The sequence below is a fragment of the Squalius cephalus genome, assembly GCF_949319135.1.
Source record: "Squalius cephalus genome assembly, chromosome: 17".
Taxonomy (NCBI): Eukaryota; Metazoa; Chordata; class Actinopteri; order Cypriniformes; family Leuciscidae; genus Squalius; species Squalius cephalus.
Window position 1 is genome coordinate 15962441 of NC_137138.1, and position 15176 is coordinate 15977616.

General features: G+C 36.7%; 1 protein-coding gene across 3 annotated transcripts in view; it reads right to left on the reverse strand.

Annotated features, from left to right (window-relative positions):
• Positions 1-668: 668 nt before the first annotated feature.
• myo5b (myosin VB) overlaps positions 669-15176 on the reverse strand; it is a 59921-nt gene continuing 45413 nt past the window's right edge. For 2 of the 3 annotated variants that reach the window (XM_079847829.1, XM_079847828.1), the window contains exons 24-40: positions 14748-14893; positions 14551-14670; positions 14315-14449; positions 13682-13750; positions 8779-9018; positions 8143-8225; positions 6136-6334; positions 5746-5839; positions 5530-5661; positions 5301-5452; positions 4948-5037; positions 4034-4184; positions 3648-3942; positions 3374-3548; positions 3204-3284; positions 2108-2254; positions 669-1486 (exon numbers count right to left, since the gene is read on the reverse strand). In XM_079847829.1, the coding sequence (XP_079703955.1) occupies positions 1475-1486; positions 2108-2254; positions 3204-3284; positions 3374-3548; positions 3648-3942; positions 4034-4184; positions 4948-5037; positions 5301-5452; positions 5530-5661; positions 5746-5839; positions 6136-6334; positions 8143-8225; positions 8779-9018; positions 13682-13750; positions 14315-14449; positions 14551-14670; positions 14748-14893 (2321 nt within the window). In that variant the 3' untranslated portion in view covers positions 669-1474. Of the gene's footprint in view, positions 1487-1973; positions 2255-3203; positions 3285-3373; positions 3549-3647; positions 3943-4033; positions 4185-4947; positions 5038-5300; positions 5453-5529; positions 5662-5745; positions 5840-6135; positions 6335-8142; positions 8226-8778; positions 9019-13681; positions 13751-14314; positions 14450-14550; positions 14671-14747; positions 14894-15176 lie in introns of those variants that run through there. The other variant, XM_079847830.1, reaches the window with a different exon arrangement.

Sequence of the window (15176 nt, forward strand, 5' to 3'; positions counted from 1 at the left end):
TCACAAGATTTTAATATGTAGAAGTCCTATTAGTTATAACTGATGGTTTAAACTGAATGCATTATATCAAGTGTGATGTTGTGGAGCAGGGTTCACCAATCTCGGTCCTGGAGGGCCGCTGTCCTGCAGAGTTTAGCTCCATCCCCAATTAAACACACCTGAACCAGCTAATCAAGGTCTCACTAGGCATACTAGAAACTTTCAAACAGGTGTGTTGGAGCTGGTTGGAGCTAAACTCTGCAGGACAGCGGCCCTCCAGGGCCGAGATTGGTGAACCCTGTTGTGGAGCATAAAAATGAAGCCACTGTATTCTTTGATAAACTGGTTAATGCGACAGCAGTGGTGTGAACTTTAATGTGTGAGTTCCGTGTTAGAAAATAGCATGCATGGTGCAGTAAGTGTGAAACAAAAAGAAATTGTACTTTCTGTTGGGGTGTCACTGAAAAAAAGAGAGATATTATATACAAAATATGTACATAATTTCGAACTCAAATGTATCAGGAGTTTAAATGAACAGGAATTATGATAAAGACATGTAATTTTGGAGAGCTCTATTCTGACTCGACTCGATAAGTTAAGTAGAGGGCAGTAAAAATAGACAACCCCTTAAAAAAATTAAAACTTCTCCATGAAAAGTAATTATTAATAATAATACAAGAATACCAATACGAAAATGTACAGTCCTTACTTTATTGGCACTGAAAGAACTATTTAACTCCAGAAAATTACATCCAGAAAGTGATACACAATACATGATTATTTGAGTTCTGTATAAATGTTGAAACCTAGAGCTAAAAGATGATCACTTTTAAACAAAGTAGTTTCCTGCATTTACATGATGCACTATTCCTGTAGAACAGCCCATTCTGTTGGCAAAATTGTAAGAGAATGTATAAAATAGTTTTTTCCTTAACTTTTAAAGTAAACAGTGAATGGTTATTGCTATTTAATTACACATAATCATTTAAAGAGCTGTACAAATGTATCAAGTAAATTGTGATAATTGCTTTCATGAAGTAACCTGGTACTTTTCAGAATGTCTTTTCTGTACACCGAACTTATCCCAGTCTATATGACGCCTCCTGAGATGTTTCATCATACTTGCACATGCCCTCCAGCACATTCTAGATCCCACCAACAAACAACAATCACAGAAATATTTATTTCAATAGAATATTAAACATCCCAGCTCAAACTCCTCTCATTGTCCTCATCTTCGTTTTCTCTGCTCCACGTACTTCAACTTGTCAATGTCACTTTCAAGATCAGCACCATTCGTTGACGCTGTGACATAACCGATTCAGGGCTCCAAGTCTCTGCAACTGATTCTTCAAAACATGGAGAAGAAAAAAGCTTTAAAAGTCCCTATTCGTAGAGACTAATCCAGATTGGTCACTGGCAACAGCCACTGCAATGCAGAGATTTCCTGCCTCTTTCTGTAATAGGTTGTGGGGATGAATCTTGGCAGCTGATTTTAAAAGTTCTCCTAGAAAAAAAAAATGAGACTGTGGGTTTGCTTCAGTGGGAGCCCATGTTTCTGAGATGAGAATGTGCTCCAGCACAAGCAAGGGAAATAACAGACACTTTTACATTACAAACACAAATAAATCAGTGCATACTAATACAGATACTCGAGTGCGGACACGCACATCTTGCAGTAGTGTTTCATGTCAGTAGCCCAAAACCCTCTTACTTTCATTTAGATTAAACTTAATCATTATTAGTCAAATAGCTAATCATTATTATTAAGAATTAGTCAAAGACAAACACATCCCAATCCAAATATAGTGTTTTAACTTTCTTCAAACAATAGTCTTGCTTGTATTAATCGGGAGCCCAGAAACAAACGGGTTGAATGTTATACTGTAGAAGGAAATTCAAAAGGCAGACAGCTTATTTATACCACTCATCATTGGGACTCACTGAAACCGCATCTCAACACCACAGTTAGTCGGTCAGGGAGACTGTAAGTCTTGTTAAATGCCGATACAGTAAATCCCACATGTTTGGTTGTTAGTTTATGGGTTAGCAGATCTGCGACGTGGCCCGCTCTCATTTCTGCAGGCCGCAGGTCAGAGAGTGAGACGGAGAGATTGAGATGTCAGACCCGCGTGAGGAAGTCCAGGCTGAGGGAGGCAGGGATGTGTATGGCTTCCAGAGTGAGCGCTGAAGGAGTGTAAGGGAAGAGCACAGGGAAGGTGTACTTTGTGTCCACCAGCAGTTGGTTGATTTCTATCCGATCTTGGAGGCGATTCTGCAGAAGAAAATAAGAATATTAATCAGACATGCTCATAAAGAAATCAATAATAAATTATGAAACAATAATAATTTATTATACAAGCTTTTGAATGCTTGTACTGTATGTGAAAAAAAAAATTCTGATGAATGATCAAATGCACTTGTTAAAGCCTGTCTAGAGGAGGTATAAATGTAAACAGGCTGTCTTTAGTTAATGTGCAGAGGAATAAAAAATAAAATAAAATAAAATGAAATATATGCTAAAATATATGATCTCTACAGACTTTGTAGCATAAACAGAAGTAACAGATGTGCAACGATCTATCTAAAAATACAATTAAAGTCAATCAAACAAAACGTTTAACAGTTTGGGGTCAGTAAGATGTTTTTTTAAAAGAAATTAAAAAAAAATATATATAGTATTCAGTAAGGATGCATTAAATTGATCAAAATTAAAGTAAAGACATTTATTATGTTGCAAAAGATTTCTATTTCAAATAAATGCTGCTTTTTTAACTTTGAACTTTCAGGATTCAAAGATCACATGAAAACAATAAATATATAAATAAATATATAAAAATATAAAAAATAATAATTTCAGGGGACATGAAATGGATGAAACACGTATGGAGAATAAGGCAGACATGACTTTTAACGATAAAACAAAAACATCTATGTCCATAGTACAAACACAGCATCTCAACCAATCATGCATGTCATTGGTCATGGAAATACTCAAGTTAAACTATTTAAAAATAAATTAAAACAGAAAATTAAAATAGTTTTTAGAACTTTAATAATATTTCTATAATTTATATATTAAATTAAACAAATATACCTTACTATTAATTAAACATTTCATTTTTTAATATTAAACTTTTTAAGTAGGAGTGTGTTTGGTAGGATATTATTTTTGCTGTGGTTATGAACTACTGAAATTTGCAAGTGTGTGTACATAGTTTTACCTGTATGTCTCTTATGAAGGACACAGTGACTCGTTCCTCAAACTCATTGAGTGGCGTGTACAAGTTCAGAATCTTCACAATCTGAGGTGAAGTAAATGCAAGATTAAGACCATGAAAAGTCAATAAAAAAAATACAGTAAACAAATGTTAAATGCTAAATGAATGTCTACCTGCTGTAAGCTGAGGGCGGAACAGAGCGAACAAATGGCCTCTGCGTCTTGGGAGGTCTTCTTCTTCACCTGCAGCAGCTGGGCGGCCTGGATAACAGGCTCCATGGTGGTTATAGTTCCACCATGGTGCAGATTCTTACCTCTCACCCATTCCTCCAACTGACTGATGTTGTACCTGAAACAATACCAATGGACGAGATGGCCGTTACACTCATTAGACGTTCCTGAAGATATAACCAGGCCACGGATTGGCCTGAAAGCATCAAATGTGTACCTGAGCTGCATGCCAGTACTCCATGAGCAGACGTCTTTGCGCAGCAGCAGGTTGTTGAGGGTCACTGCATTGATGGAGTAGAAGAGTTGGCGAACCATCTGCTGGCCGATCTCAGGGTCCAGGCCGTGGTCCGCCATGGTGGTGTAAAACTGTCCCAGCTGCCTGATCAGAGCCTGCAGCGTGTAGCCCGCCGGACCTCCACTCTCACAGTCCATACTAGAGGAGCGGTTCCTGTAGCCCATGGGCTTCACTCCGGCCAGGCTGGGGATGCTCTCGCTCTCAAGCATGGCAGATACTACCAAAACCAAACACACAAACATGCACTCCTTATGATATATCAGAAACTGCAAATCATTTCAATATTTAACGTGTCTCTATGTACCCACCAATCATGGGTTGCATGATGTTCTCCGCCACTCTGATGAGCTGCTGATAGATCTGGATGGAAAGGTCACTCAGAACCTGTCGATACTCCGCAAGGTCAAAGTTCTTCAGGCAGTGCTCGTTCTGCTTGGGACTGTTCTGTGTCATAAACGCCTATGACAGGAAGCAACAGCATAACCAAAACCAAAAAAGATTAGTAGGCGGGGTCACCTGGGGCTTTAAAACCAGACTTTTGATGGCAGAATATGTGGCTATATATGTTAAAATGTGGTAAATGGATCTAGCTCTTATTTGCAGCTGAAATCTTCATCGGATGATGCACCGAATATGCACCGAAATGAAAATTCTGGGCCAAAACCAAAAATTCTGGATGCACTTGGCCGAAAACAGAAGTCGAAAATGCTTTAAAAAAAGAAAATTACTTTTCTTATTTTTAATTAGTTTTTTTTTTAGGGTAGCGTCATTTAACCAGCGTTGCCCAGCAAGGCTATATACCACACCACGTTACAGCACAGTAAGGCTATTGAAAACAGAAACAAGTATACTACTACTGTACATAGAAATTTCATGTCAGCACGTTATTTGAGCGAACTTTGCTTTTCCAATGAACATGAGTGGTACATGAGTGGAGCGTTAGTAAGGTCTATGAGCAACTAAGCGAAGCGCGCGTGCATACAGCGGAATATTGAGTGGAGTGTCAAACTGCGCAGTGATAACGGCTAGAGCGAGAGTGAAACCTAAGCGCTGAACACTGAAGGGCGGGGTGGCACATATTTTTGGGCTTTCAGCCAAAAACTGAAAATACCATTTTCAGCTGATAATTTTCAGCAGCCAAAATTTCGGTGCATCCCTAAAAATATCCAATGAACAAACATGCAAGGAAAAAAATAACTGTAAAAAGACTGTGACATCTCACCTCGTCCCCGCTGTACTGCTTCAGACAGTGCAGGAGTCGACTGGTATTCGCCAACCAGAAGGAGGTCATCTCAAAGTCATCGTTGTTTTTCTGGAGAATGAATAAAACAGGGATGATGGACAACCTATCATCATGAGCTTATACACTACCATTTATACTTATATACACTCACCAAGCCTGCATTTATTTGATCAGAAACACAGTAAAAACAGAAATATTGTGTGCCACTTTTGATCAATTTAATGCACCTTTGCTGAATAAAAGTATTAATTTCATTTAAAAAAAATCTTACTGACGCCAAACTTTTGGATGGTAGTGGGAGTGTGTTGATGTGGAGTGTGCAATATACATACCTTCAGGACCTTTTTAATGGCATTGATGGTTGCAGTAAGGAGCGAATGAACTTTCTGGTCGTCGTTGATGTAGTCGGCATGACGAATGCACATGAAAAGGATGTAGGCGGGGAGGCAGGGGACAGTGGCCGACACGGCATTGGGCTTCATGTCTAAAGACAAGACCTGTGTATTAATTACAACCATAGAACCTCCACATTCAAACGTGCTTGCATGCAACCACACATACCAGTAATCAAAGTCTTGACCAGCAAGGCCTCATCTTCTTTGTAGTACTCCAGCATGCCTTCAAAGTCCTTTTCTTTCCTTTGTACAGTGACCTGACGAGTCAGCTCTGGTCTGCTCCTAGTGGCCTGAGAAACTATAGAAAGAATAACAGCACATCAGCACAAAGCTCTACTAAAAGTTAAATGTTAAACACGGAGACCAAAGGTAAACATTTAACCTTCCAGCTCTTGCACTTTCTTCATATAGATCCTCAACTGCTTCTTCAACTTCTTCTCGTTCTTCTCCAACTTCTCAACAAGTTCCTTTAGATCCTGGAGTACAACCACACCGTCATCTTGAGTGAGCCAATAGTATTGGATGCAATAATACTTTGCTGCCCTTTTAGAATTAGTGGCTAGTTTGAGGGCTCACTGAAAAATAATTGTCTTGTTTTCCAATAATTAAAAATTATATATATATATATATATATATATATATATATATATATATATATATATATATTACACACACACACACACACACACACACACACAGTATGTATATTATTAAAACAAGTTGATTTTTTTTTTTGAATCGATTTTCGCTGTTTTTTTAGATGAGCCCTCACCAGGTTTTCGTTGGTGAGGCGTGTGATTTCCTGCTGCACGCTGAACTCCACCAGAGCATCAGGAGAAAGCGTGGAGAAGTGGTTCAGCATGTCCTGCTTCTTCTCCAGATTGTCCTTCAGCAGTTCGACCTGCGTGTGGAGAGCCTCTAACTCATCCTTGTGCTGTCGAGACTGTGTCTGCAGCTGGGCCTCCAGCAGCCTGAACACATTCAAACATGACACACTATGGTATAAGTGGGTCTAAACGGTGTACATACTTCAGTCTCTAACAGTTAGCCCTCAAAACTTTTCACAAAAATCTATATATGCCAAATGATCTTTTACTGATTGAAAAAACATTGACATATACAGAGACCTCGAAACAGAAAAGCCAGTTAAAGCTGAAGGGAAATCAAAGAAAATTAAAGCACAACCTGGCAACTTGCTTTAGACCCTGGTATGCCAGACCAAGCTCCCCATCTTCATTCAAATAACCCCAGTCTTGTGCTTTACTGGCGTTCGAGTAACGGAGAGCCAAAGAGACAGAGAAGCGGCAGCAGACAGAGAGGAGGGAAAGGCAGAAGAGAAGAATGACAAGATGGCAGGGCCAGTTAGTTTAGCAAAGCAAGGCATGGCATTAGTCTGTGAAGACGTCAAGCATGAGGGCACATCTGAATTATCTGCAAGTATAGAGGTCATGTAGCTGTTATGACTTAGATTATTTCTCATTTCTGTTTTTTAAGTGAGCTGCCTGCCCAAGCAATATTTGTAGGAGATGTGGCAATCTCAGGAAATGAGAAATAGAGAAAGGTAGGAAAAACACATGAATGAGAAATCAGAGCCCAGTCCTGAGACCACAAAGGACGAAAACGTATTCTTTCACATGTAATCAGCACCTCATCTAAAATCTGTCACTCTCTGACTCGTATTGTTTCAAAAGACCACTTTAAAATTGTGATAGTGAGAAAAGTCAGAGCAACCACGGTGAATACTGAACAGATTTCAGGGTCAGGTTTAAGGATACACTGGCCAAAGACAAAAAGATAAAAAGCCAGAGATGAAAATTTAAATAGACACTCCTACATAGTCTCCAAAATTAACCCTCAGTAAGTGCCAAATGGGCTTCAGTGAGGAAAAAAAAAAAAAAAAAAAAAAAAAAAGGTACTTGCTAGCTGGTCAGTAACTTAACAAGGAATTGCTACATAATAATTTGTTTAAATGTAACTGTAAGAACAATAGTGTGACCCTCACTGATCTGTCGTACAAAGAAAATATGAAAACATGCAAAAACAAGAGAGAAACAACTAAATATTAATAAATTATGTTGTAGTCAATGTATTATTTTCCTCTGTGCTTTTGGTTTCTCTATGTATTTTTTTTGCATTGTAAAATAAAACATGTTGTTTTTGCAAATTGTCAAATAATTTTGTCAGAGAAATACCTTAATCAAGTTTGTTTTGTTCTTTCCTTCTTAAAATATTTCAAAAATATGACATATTTTTGAAATATTTTGATGGTTTAATTGAACTTGTTGCCCACTACTGTATAACTCAATTTATACCAAGAAATAATTGTTGTAGTCACTAAATAATTGCTTGGTTATGTTTATAAAGCTCACCTGAATTTGCTGTAGTGCAACAAAATATAATAATATAATTTTTTTTACTGTTTTGCATGAAAATAATGCAAAATAAAGTTTTGTGGCATAAAAATGTCTCCAACTCAACATGAGCCTATGGCCAACATGGTGGCCTATAAATTTGACAGAAAAATTTCAGGTAACTTTTACATTTTTAGCTTTGAGACTGTGACAGCACGTGATTGGTGATTGGCTCTCCCGTAAACTAAGGTATACTGCTGAAAATGAAATTTGACAGCATGAAGCGCTGAATAAGAGAGCTGCTCTGGATCTTGCAAACGGTCAATACCACTGAATTCCATCTTCATTAAAAAAAAGACAAATGAGTATGTGGAGGAGAGCTGGTGTCACTTTAAAAGCTTTTCATTTTGCAGATTGTACTGCCTTACTTCTTTGAATCAGGCGCATTCACAATGTCCTCCTCGTCGACGGGCTTCTTGTTGTTGGTCCATTCTGATACATCATTGGAATTCTGTATGGATGAAACAAAGATATCAATAGGGAACAATGAGTGAATGTTTATATGTCTGATGTGGGACATTTTTATACATTTCAGCAACTCAATCTTATGGACAGGAAAAATATATCTGTGTGGGCCAAATATAACAGTGAGAGCAAGAAAGAGAGCTTTCTTTCCGAGCATAATCAATACTGACTCTGATTCGCCCACCTCAGCAGATTCAGACAGGCAGGTGGATATAAAGTCACTTTCACTAGCAGTGCAGGTTTTGCTAAGCTCAGACAAACTATCACTATTACACTCAACATTCGTTGAATTTAAATTACTCTGAGCTCCATCAAAGCCCATTATATGCCATCTATCCCATGCAGTGTCTCCATGTCTGATTGCTCCACTGGAGACTGATGGAATACTAATGGATTAGAAAGTCTAATATGACAATGACAGACTAAAATAGCTTAATTTGGTAAGACAACAGCTGTAAAAAATGGATTAGAAGCCCTCAAAGGTCAAATTTATAAAATGTGTATGTCGACTGATGTGTGGGTAATGTTTTCAGACTCACAATGTGGTTTATGTTCTCTGACTGTCTTGTGGAGTTCACAATTTGGGTCTTAAGCATAAGGACCTCCTCCTTGCGCACATCCAGCTCCTCATTGGCCGCTTTGAGTTGATTGAGCAGCAGGTTGTAGCCCTCTTGAAGCTCATTGGACGAGTTGTTCTCGGAGGCCCTGTCGGCCACCGCTTTCCTCAACTCGTTCAGGTCATTCTTCAACTTCTTATTCTCCGTTTCGAGCTCTTGCCGCTGTAAGCAGAACAATTTTTTTAAAGAGAGTCTGAAAGAGGGTAAAAAGTCTGTATTTTTTTACCACTTAAAGGATGATTTTTTTAATTCAAATCTATCAAAAGTGACCCGAGGCAAAAAGTTGTAAATAAGCCAGAACGTATATGTGTTTGTGTGAGGGAAAGAAACTTTGAAACAGAAAGAGATGGAAAAAATACAAAAATCAAGCATTGCTGACGGCAGCAATTGTATCCAGGTTAACCGAACGCCTGTAGCTAAAGCTTTGATCAGACGCAAAGAGTGTTTGAGAACAAGAACCATCAGCAATTATTATATAAGCTTACAGTGCAATGTTGGGGCGCTTTAAGAAAACAAACAAATCAGTTATGTAATTCTACTGCCTTGAGTTTTACTTGAGCTCAGCAGCCACCCAGCTTTAGCCCCACCAAAAATTTGCTTAGCACCAGCGCATCCTCCCCTAATGATTATCCTGTTGACAACCTTTTTATACTCTGTGTAACTTTCATTAAAAAATCATAATTAAAAAATAAAACAAAATAATAATAATTATATATCATTAAAAACCTTAAAAAAGGGGGGGGGGGGGGTAATATTGTAAATGTGCCTACAATGGTTTTAATGGGGGAGGAGTCAATTGCACGCGCATTAGCGATTGGGGATCATGCTGCTCATCAACAACAATCATATTGGAGAGCTATTAAATATGAAGAAAAAGACTGCAGGCTTTTGACACATCTCGGAATAGTTCAAAAGATAACAGACATATTGTCCTCTTGTAATCTGCTATTGGTGAGTATCTATACGCAGGCTACCCTGATCTTTTTGAAGATTCACTCACGTTATGAACGTCAAATGATACATATTTATATAAATTCTTGCATGTTTTAAAACGCCGTGTCAAGTTAAAAGTTAAACTTTACTCGACACCCGCGCTCTTTTCTATTGTGTTTGCGTTTTTAAAGCACAAGCGCGTTCCTCAATTTAGCTTACTGCAGTTTTAAAGCCCTCACTATCTGTTATACATGGACATAGTAAATACGTAGCTACGCCTATAGGCTATATGTCAATGGAACTGCAAGTCGACAAGTTATAAGTATTATGCCTGTGTAGGGACTAAATACATGCTTGATTAGTGATATTAATGTGTACTTTATTTGTGTTATAAGTACATTACAAGTTCATTACGAGTGTCTTCGAAACATACAAGCCATATACCATAAGTGTATTATATTTGAGTAAAAAATATATGCTCAGTAAAACCTTTGGCTTAAATTCCAAATACTACAAATTGCACACTTTGTCTTCAATAACAAAACAAATATTACTTAGCTATACTTTGTACTATATACTATTGTATACTATAGGCTAATGTACTTTGAAAGTATACTTCAATTCATTGTTAAAATGATTTTCAGCACAGTTAAAAATATACCTAAAATATATATTTTAAGTAAAGTGCAAATAAACAGAATTTTCACTTCAAGTATATTTTTCTATAATATATTGTTTAGAAAATATACTAAAGTACAATTATTTTAAAGTGTGTTAAAAGTTGTAGTGTGAAAATAGGTAAAAGCATGATGCTAATATACTTCTAATACATTTAAAGATAGTACCATTTTTTGTTAGTATATTTGCAATGTACTATTTAAAAATATATTTTTAAATATTTTATATATATATATATATATATATATATATATATATATATATAAAAATATAATGTAAATATATGTAAATATGATCAAAAATGGCTGTAAAAAAAATAAATCTGCATCGTTTATCCTTTTGATCTTTCATTCAAAAAATTGGCAAAAATCTAACCTTTTATTGAAGTAAAAGAATTGAAAGTGGGGGGGAAATAACATTATGAAATAAATGTTTTTCTCCAAAACACGTTGGCCACAATTATTCATACCCCTAGAATGTTTTATGAATAAAATATCTCTAAAGTATATTCCCATTAATATTTACCTTTTTTAGCACACCAGGGTGACTAAGAACATGAAATTGTCCAGCTATGACTTCGTGTTTCACAGGAGTTTAAATATGAGGAAACACAAAGGCCAAATTCCCTGAATCATCCATCACAATGAGTAAAACCAAAGAATATAGTTCTGATGTGCAGCAAAAGATTGTTGAGCATCACAAAATAGAGAGTGGCTGTAAGAGAATAGCTAAAGAATTGAAAATCCCCATTTTGACCATCAGGGCAATAATTAAGAAGTTATAAACAACTAAAGATGTTACGAATCTGCCAGGAAGAGGACGTGTGTCTATATTGTCTTAATGGACGGCAATTTTTCTGCTGGAGGTCCTGGACTTCTTGTTCAGATACATGGCATCGTGGATTCTATCAAATATCAACAGATAAAAAAAATCAAAACCTGACGCCTTCTGCTAGAAATCTTATAATGGGCCGTGGTTGGATCTTCCATCAGAACAACGATCCACTTTCAATTCTTTTACTTAAATGAAAGGTTAGGATTTTGCCAAAAGGATAAACGATGCAGATTTATTTTTTACAGCCATTTTTGATCATATTTACCAGGGGTATGATTAATTCTGAGCACGACTGTATATATATATAATTTAATATATAATTAATATAATATTCTCCATCCATCTTCTTCCGCTTATCCGGGCCGGGTCGCGGGGGCAGCAGTTTAAGCAGAGATGCCCAGACTTCCCTCTCCCTAGACACTTCCTCTAGCTCTTCCGGTGGGAACCGAGGCGTTCCCAGGCCAGCCGGATTTAATTTTTAAATTAAAAATATATTTCAAATATAATAAAGTATAGCCTACTTTTTCTTTTTTTTATTAGAGATCAACATTTGGCTCTGGTGTTTGCATTCTTGTACTTTGTTCACTGGTCAGAGTCAAACCTTTTAAACTGAGCATGCTGTTGTGTTTCAACACACCCATGTGCTCAGATAAATAACTGATCTTCAGATATGACAGAGTTCCTAAAGACTACAGACTTTACTCTGAATAGACACCATATTTCATTTTACGTCAGTGAAAACTAAGCTATAAAAGATGTATAGAATATACAGGAAAGACAAATAGATCTGACAAAAAAATTTTAGCACACAAAGGAGCAAAATTATCATATTAAACATATTATCATATTATTTTTAATTAGTTTTTATTTTTAGATTTTTCATTTTCATTTTAATAAGGTTTAGTAATTTAGTTGTGTGGTTGTCATTTTCACAAGTTTTTTTTTTTAATATGTCTAATGTAAAATAATAAATAAAATACTTTTAAATTTTAATATTAGTTATTTTTTATTATACATTTTATTTAAGTTAATGTTTAATTTATTTAAAGCAACAAACATTTTTTTCACTTCTCTTAGTGAAATTCACATAGTGTAACAGCGCAGCGCTTCTGGGTTGTATGTCAGAACGTAGGCTCACTACTGGCCGACGCTGGTCATGTGTGTGATGCTGGCCAATAGTGAGCCTACATGCTGACGTACAACCCAGAGGCGCTGCGCTGTTACACTATGTGAACTCACTCAGAGGCCCACACAGAGGAAAATTAATAGTTGAATAAAGTATTCTCGTCGCTTGATAAACTTATGGTTGAGCCACTGTAGTCACTTGGACTATTTTAAACATTGTCTTTATTAACTTTCTGGGCCGGCAAGTTTCAATTACATAGAAGCCTATGGAGGAGTGAGACAGCTCTCAGATTTCATCAACGATATCTTAATTTGTGTTCCGAAGATGAACGAAAGTCTTAACGGGTTGGAACAACATGAGGGTGAGTAATTACTGACAGAATTTTCATTTTTGGGTGAACTATCCCTTTAAGTTAACTATAATAACCGTGATATATACAGTATATAGGGATGGCAAAACAAAATCAAATTAAAAGTACACATTTACAGTATGTATGTATTTGAATTAATGAATATATTTGCATTTAAGCATTTCTTAATATTACTTTCATATACATTCAGTTTTTAACTTACAAATGTTTTACTTGATATTGTTTTGCTATCACTATTTAATCTCACATTATATGTTGTATTATCTTTACAACTTGGAGATAAGAACTTGATTCAAAATCTTTAAGGTCACAAGACACTGTTAAAAATCAGATTTTTTTTCATTGCTTTTGCTTAAATTATAAATCTCCTCTTGTTTATAATAATATTTTGGGCCAGACGAAGTTAGACAGAGCATTGAAAAAGTCATTTTTATTGCTTTCCTGACTTTGCCTCAAGGTTGTTAAAAGAGTTAACCAAACAAAGTGTTGAATGATCAAAAGAGAGATCGATTAAGACATAAACTGTATCTGACAGACAGTATATCATCCTGAACGTCTATTCCACACAGCCTTTTCATTTGAATTGAATTCAATGTTTATACAAAGGCACATCTCAATGTTTGTTCGAAAATCAAAGTATTTAATAAAATAAAGAATTGAGTTGCTTTATGAAAGTAAAACTTAATCCCATGTGCCATCCTGGCATAATTCAGCTCTCTAAAAAACTCAACTTTCTGTATCATCCCACTCACCCAGAGTTTAACAGGCAGCGTGACCAGCAGCAGCAGCAGAGCGGCCCCAGTGCAGAACAAATCAATGAGTAGCACTAAGACAGACATTTGACTAGCGCCGTGACCATTACACTTGGCGGGACTGACTCTTACCTTCAGACTGTTGTAGGCCAGGTCTGCATTTATATCCTCCTCTGACGTGGAGCTCTTGGGCTCATTACCCTGTTAGATAAAAGAAAAAAGAAAAAAAGATGTAAACACAAGCTGACTGATAAAGCAGAGGACCATGCTGTTGCAAGTACAGATGAGGGACCATCAGAAAAGATAAGTGGAGTTTATGACCGGTCGATTATGTTGCAACCTACATCCAAAATGTGGGAACTGTGAACCTGAATGACTGCTTAACAACACAAAGATCTAATGCTACAAACATCATGAGAGCAGGAAGAGAAAAGTATAAACACAATAACAATCAGCAAATACTGATTATTTAAGATTATTTTGATTAATGCATACAGTCACTACCTTAAAGACCATATCAAATGATTAGAAGGTCAGTTTTCTTTCCTGTGTTGACATATTTCCAGTTAAGGCCAATGGACTTTTAATAAATGTCTTAAAATATATAGCTAAAAAAGAGAGTAATTATTATTATTTTATTTTGTCCAGTATTTTACAATGTTTTTTATTTTCTATTTTTTGGTTTTGTTTGGTTTTATTTTCTGTTTGGTTTCATTGGCAACTGTGAGATGAGAATGAAAGCAAAGACATGACAAATACACATGCCTTGCGTTGGCTCAGTTCCTCTACTTTTTCTAGATTGGTCTGCAGCCTCTTTCTTTCCTGCTCCAGCTCTCGCACACGCTTCTGTAATTTCATGAAAACACTGAGGTCCATGGCGGCCTTCTCTATGCCCATCTCCTGCAGGAAGACAAATCATATTAATGCTCATCCTGAGGTACCTTTACACCCTTTACAAAACCTGTTGTTGTATATCAGCAGATTCAGCCAAATAGCTTTACCTCCACCTGCTGGATGGTGTCATCAGTGTCTCCTGCCTCTGACATACTGATGGAGGGGTAGTTGGAGTCCGAGCCCAGACTGCTCTGGTTAGAGGGGATCCTCCGGTGACCGGGATGGAACTAAAGTGTGTAAAACCCATGTTAAAAACAACAACAAAAACAAAGTTCCAGAAGTTTAGACTCAGTCAGACTATTACCTTCATGGAGGACATGTCCTCCTGCAGGTTTTCATATCTCTGCTCCAGTCTGGAATATTCTTTCACCAAGTTCTGATATCGTTGCCTCTCGTCGTCCAGTTCCACCTGCAGGCGGCTCTCTTTCTGAGACACATCACTTGCCTGACCTGAGAGACACAACACAGGCATTCACACACAGGAAATAAACAATGAGCCAGACGACATGCTGCTCCTATTCCCTCGTATTCTGCTTGTATTATTATTTATTTAGTATTTTTGTATTATGTGTGAACAACATATATTTCTCATAATCTAGGTCTCTAAAGTATCTCAGGGTATGAAAAACTGAAACCTCTTTTGATCCATTTTAGATGTGAGGTCTCTATTTTACATTCACACAACAGGTTTTGTGTAACCATTTGACTTGAATATTATGCAATATAATATTGA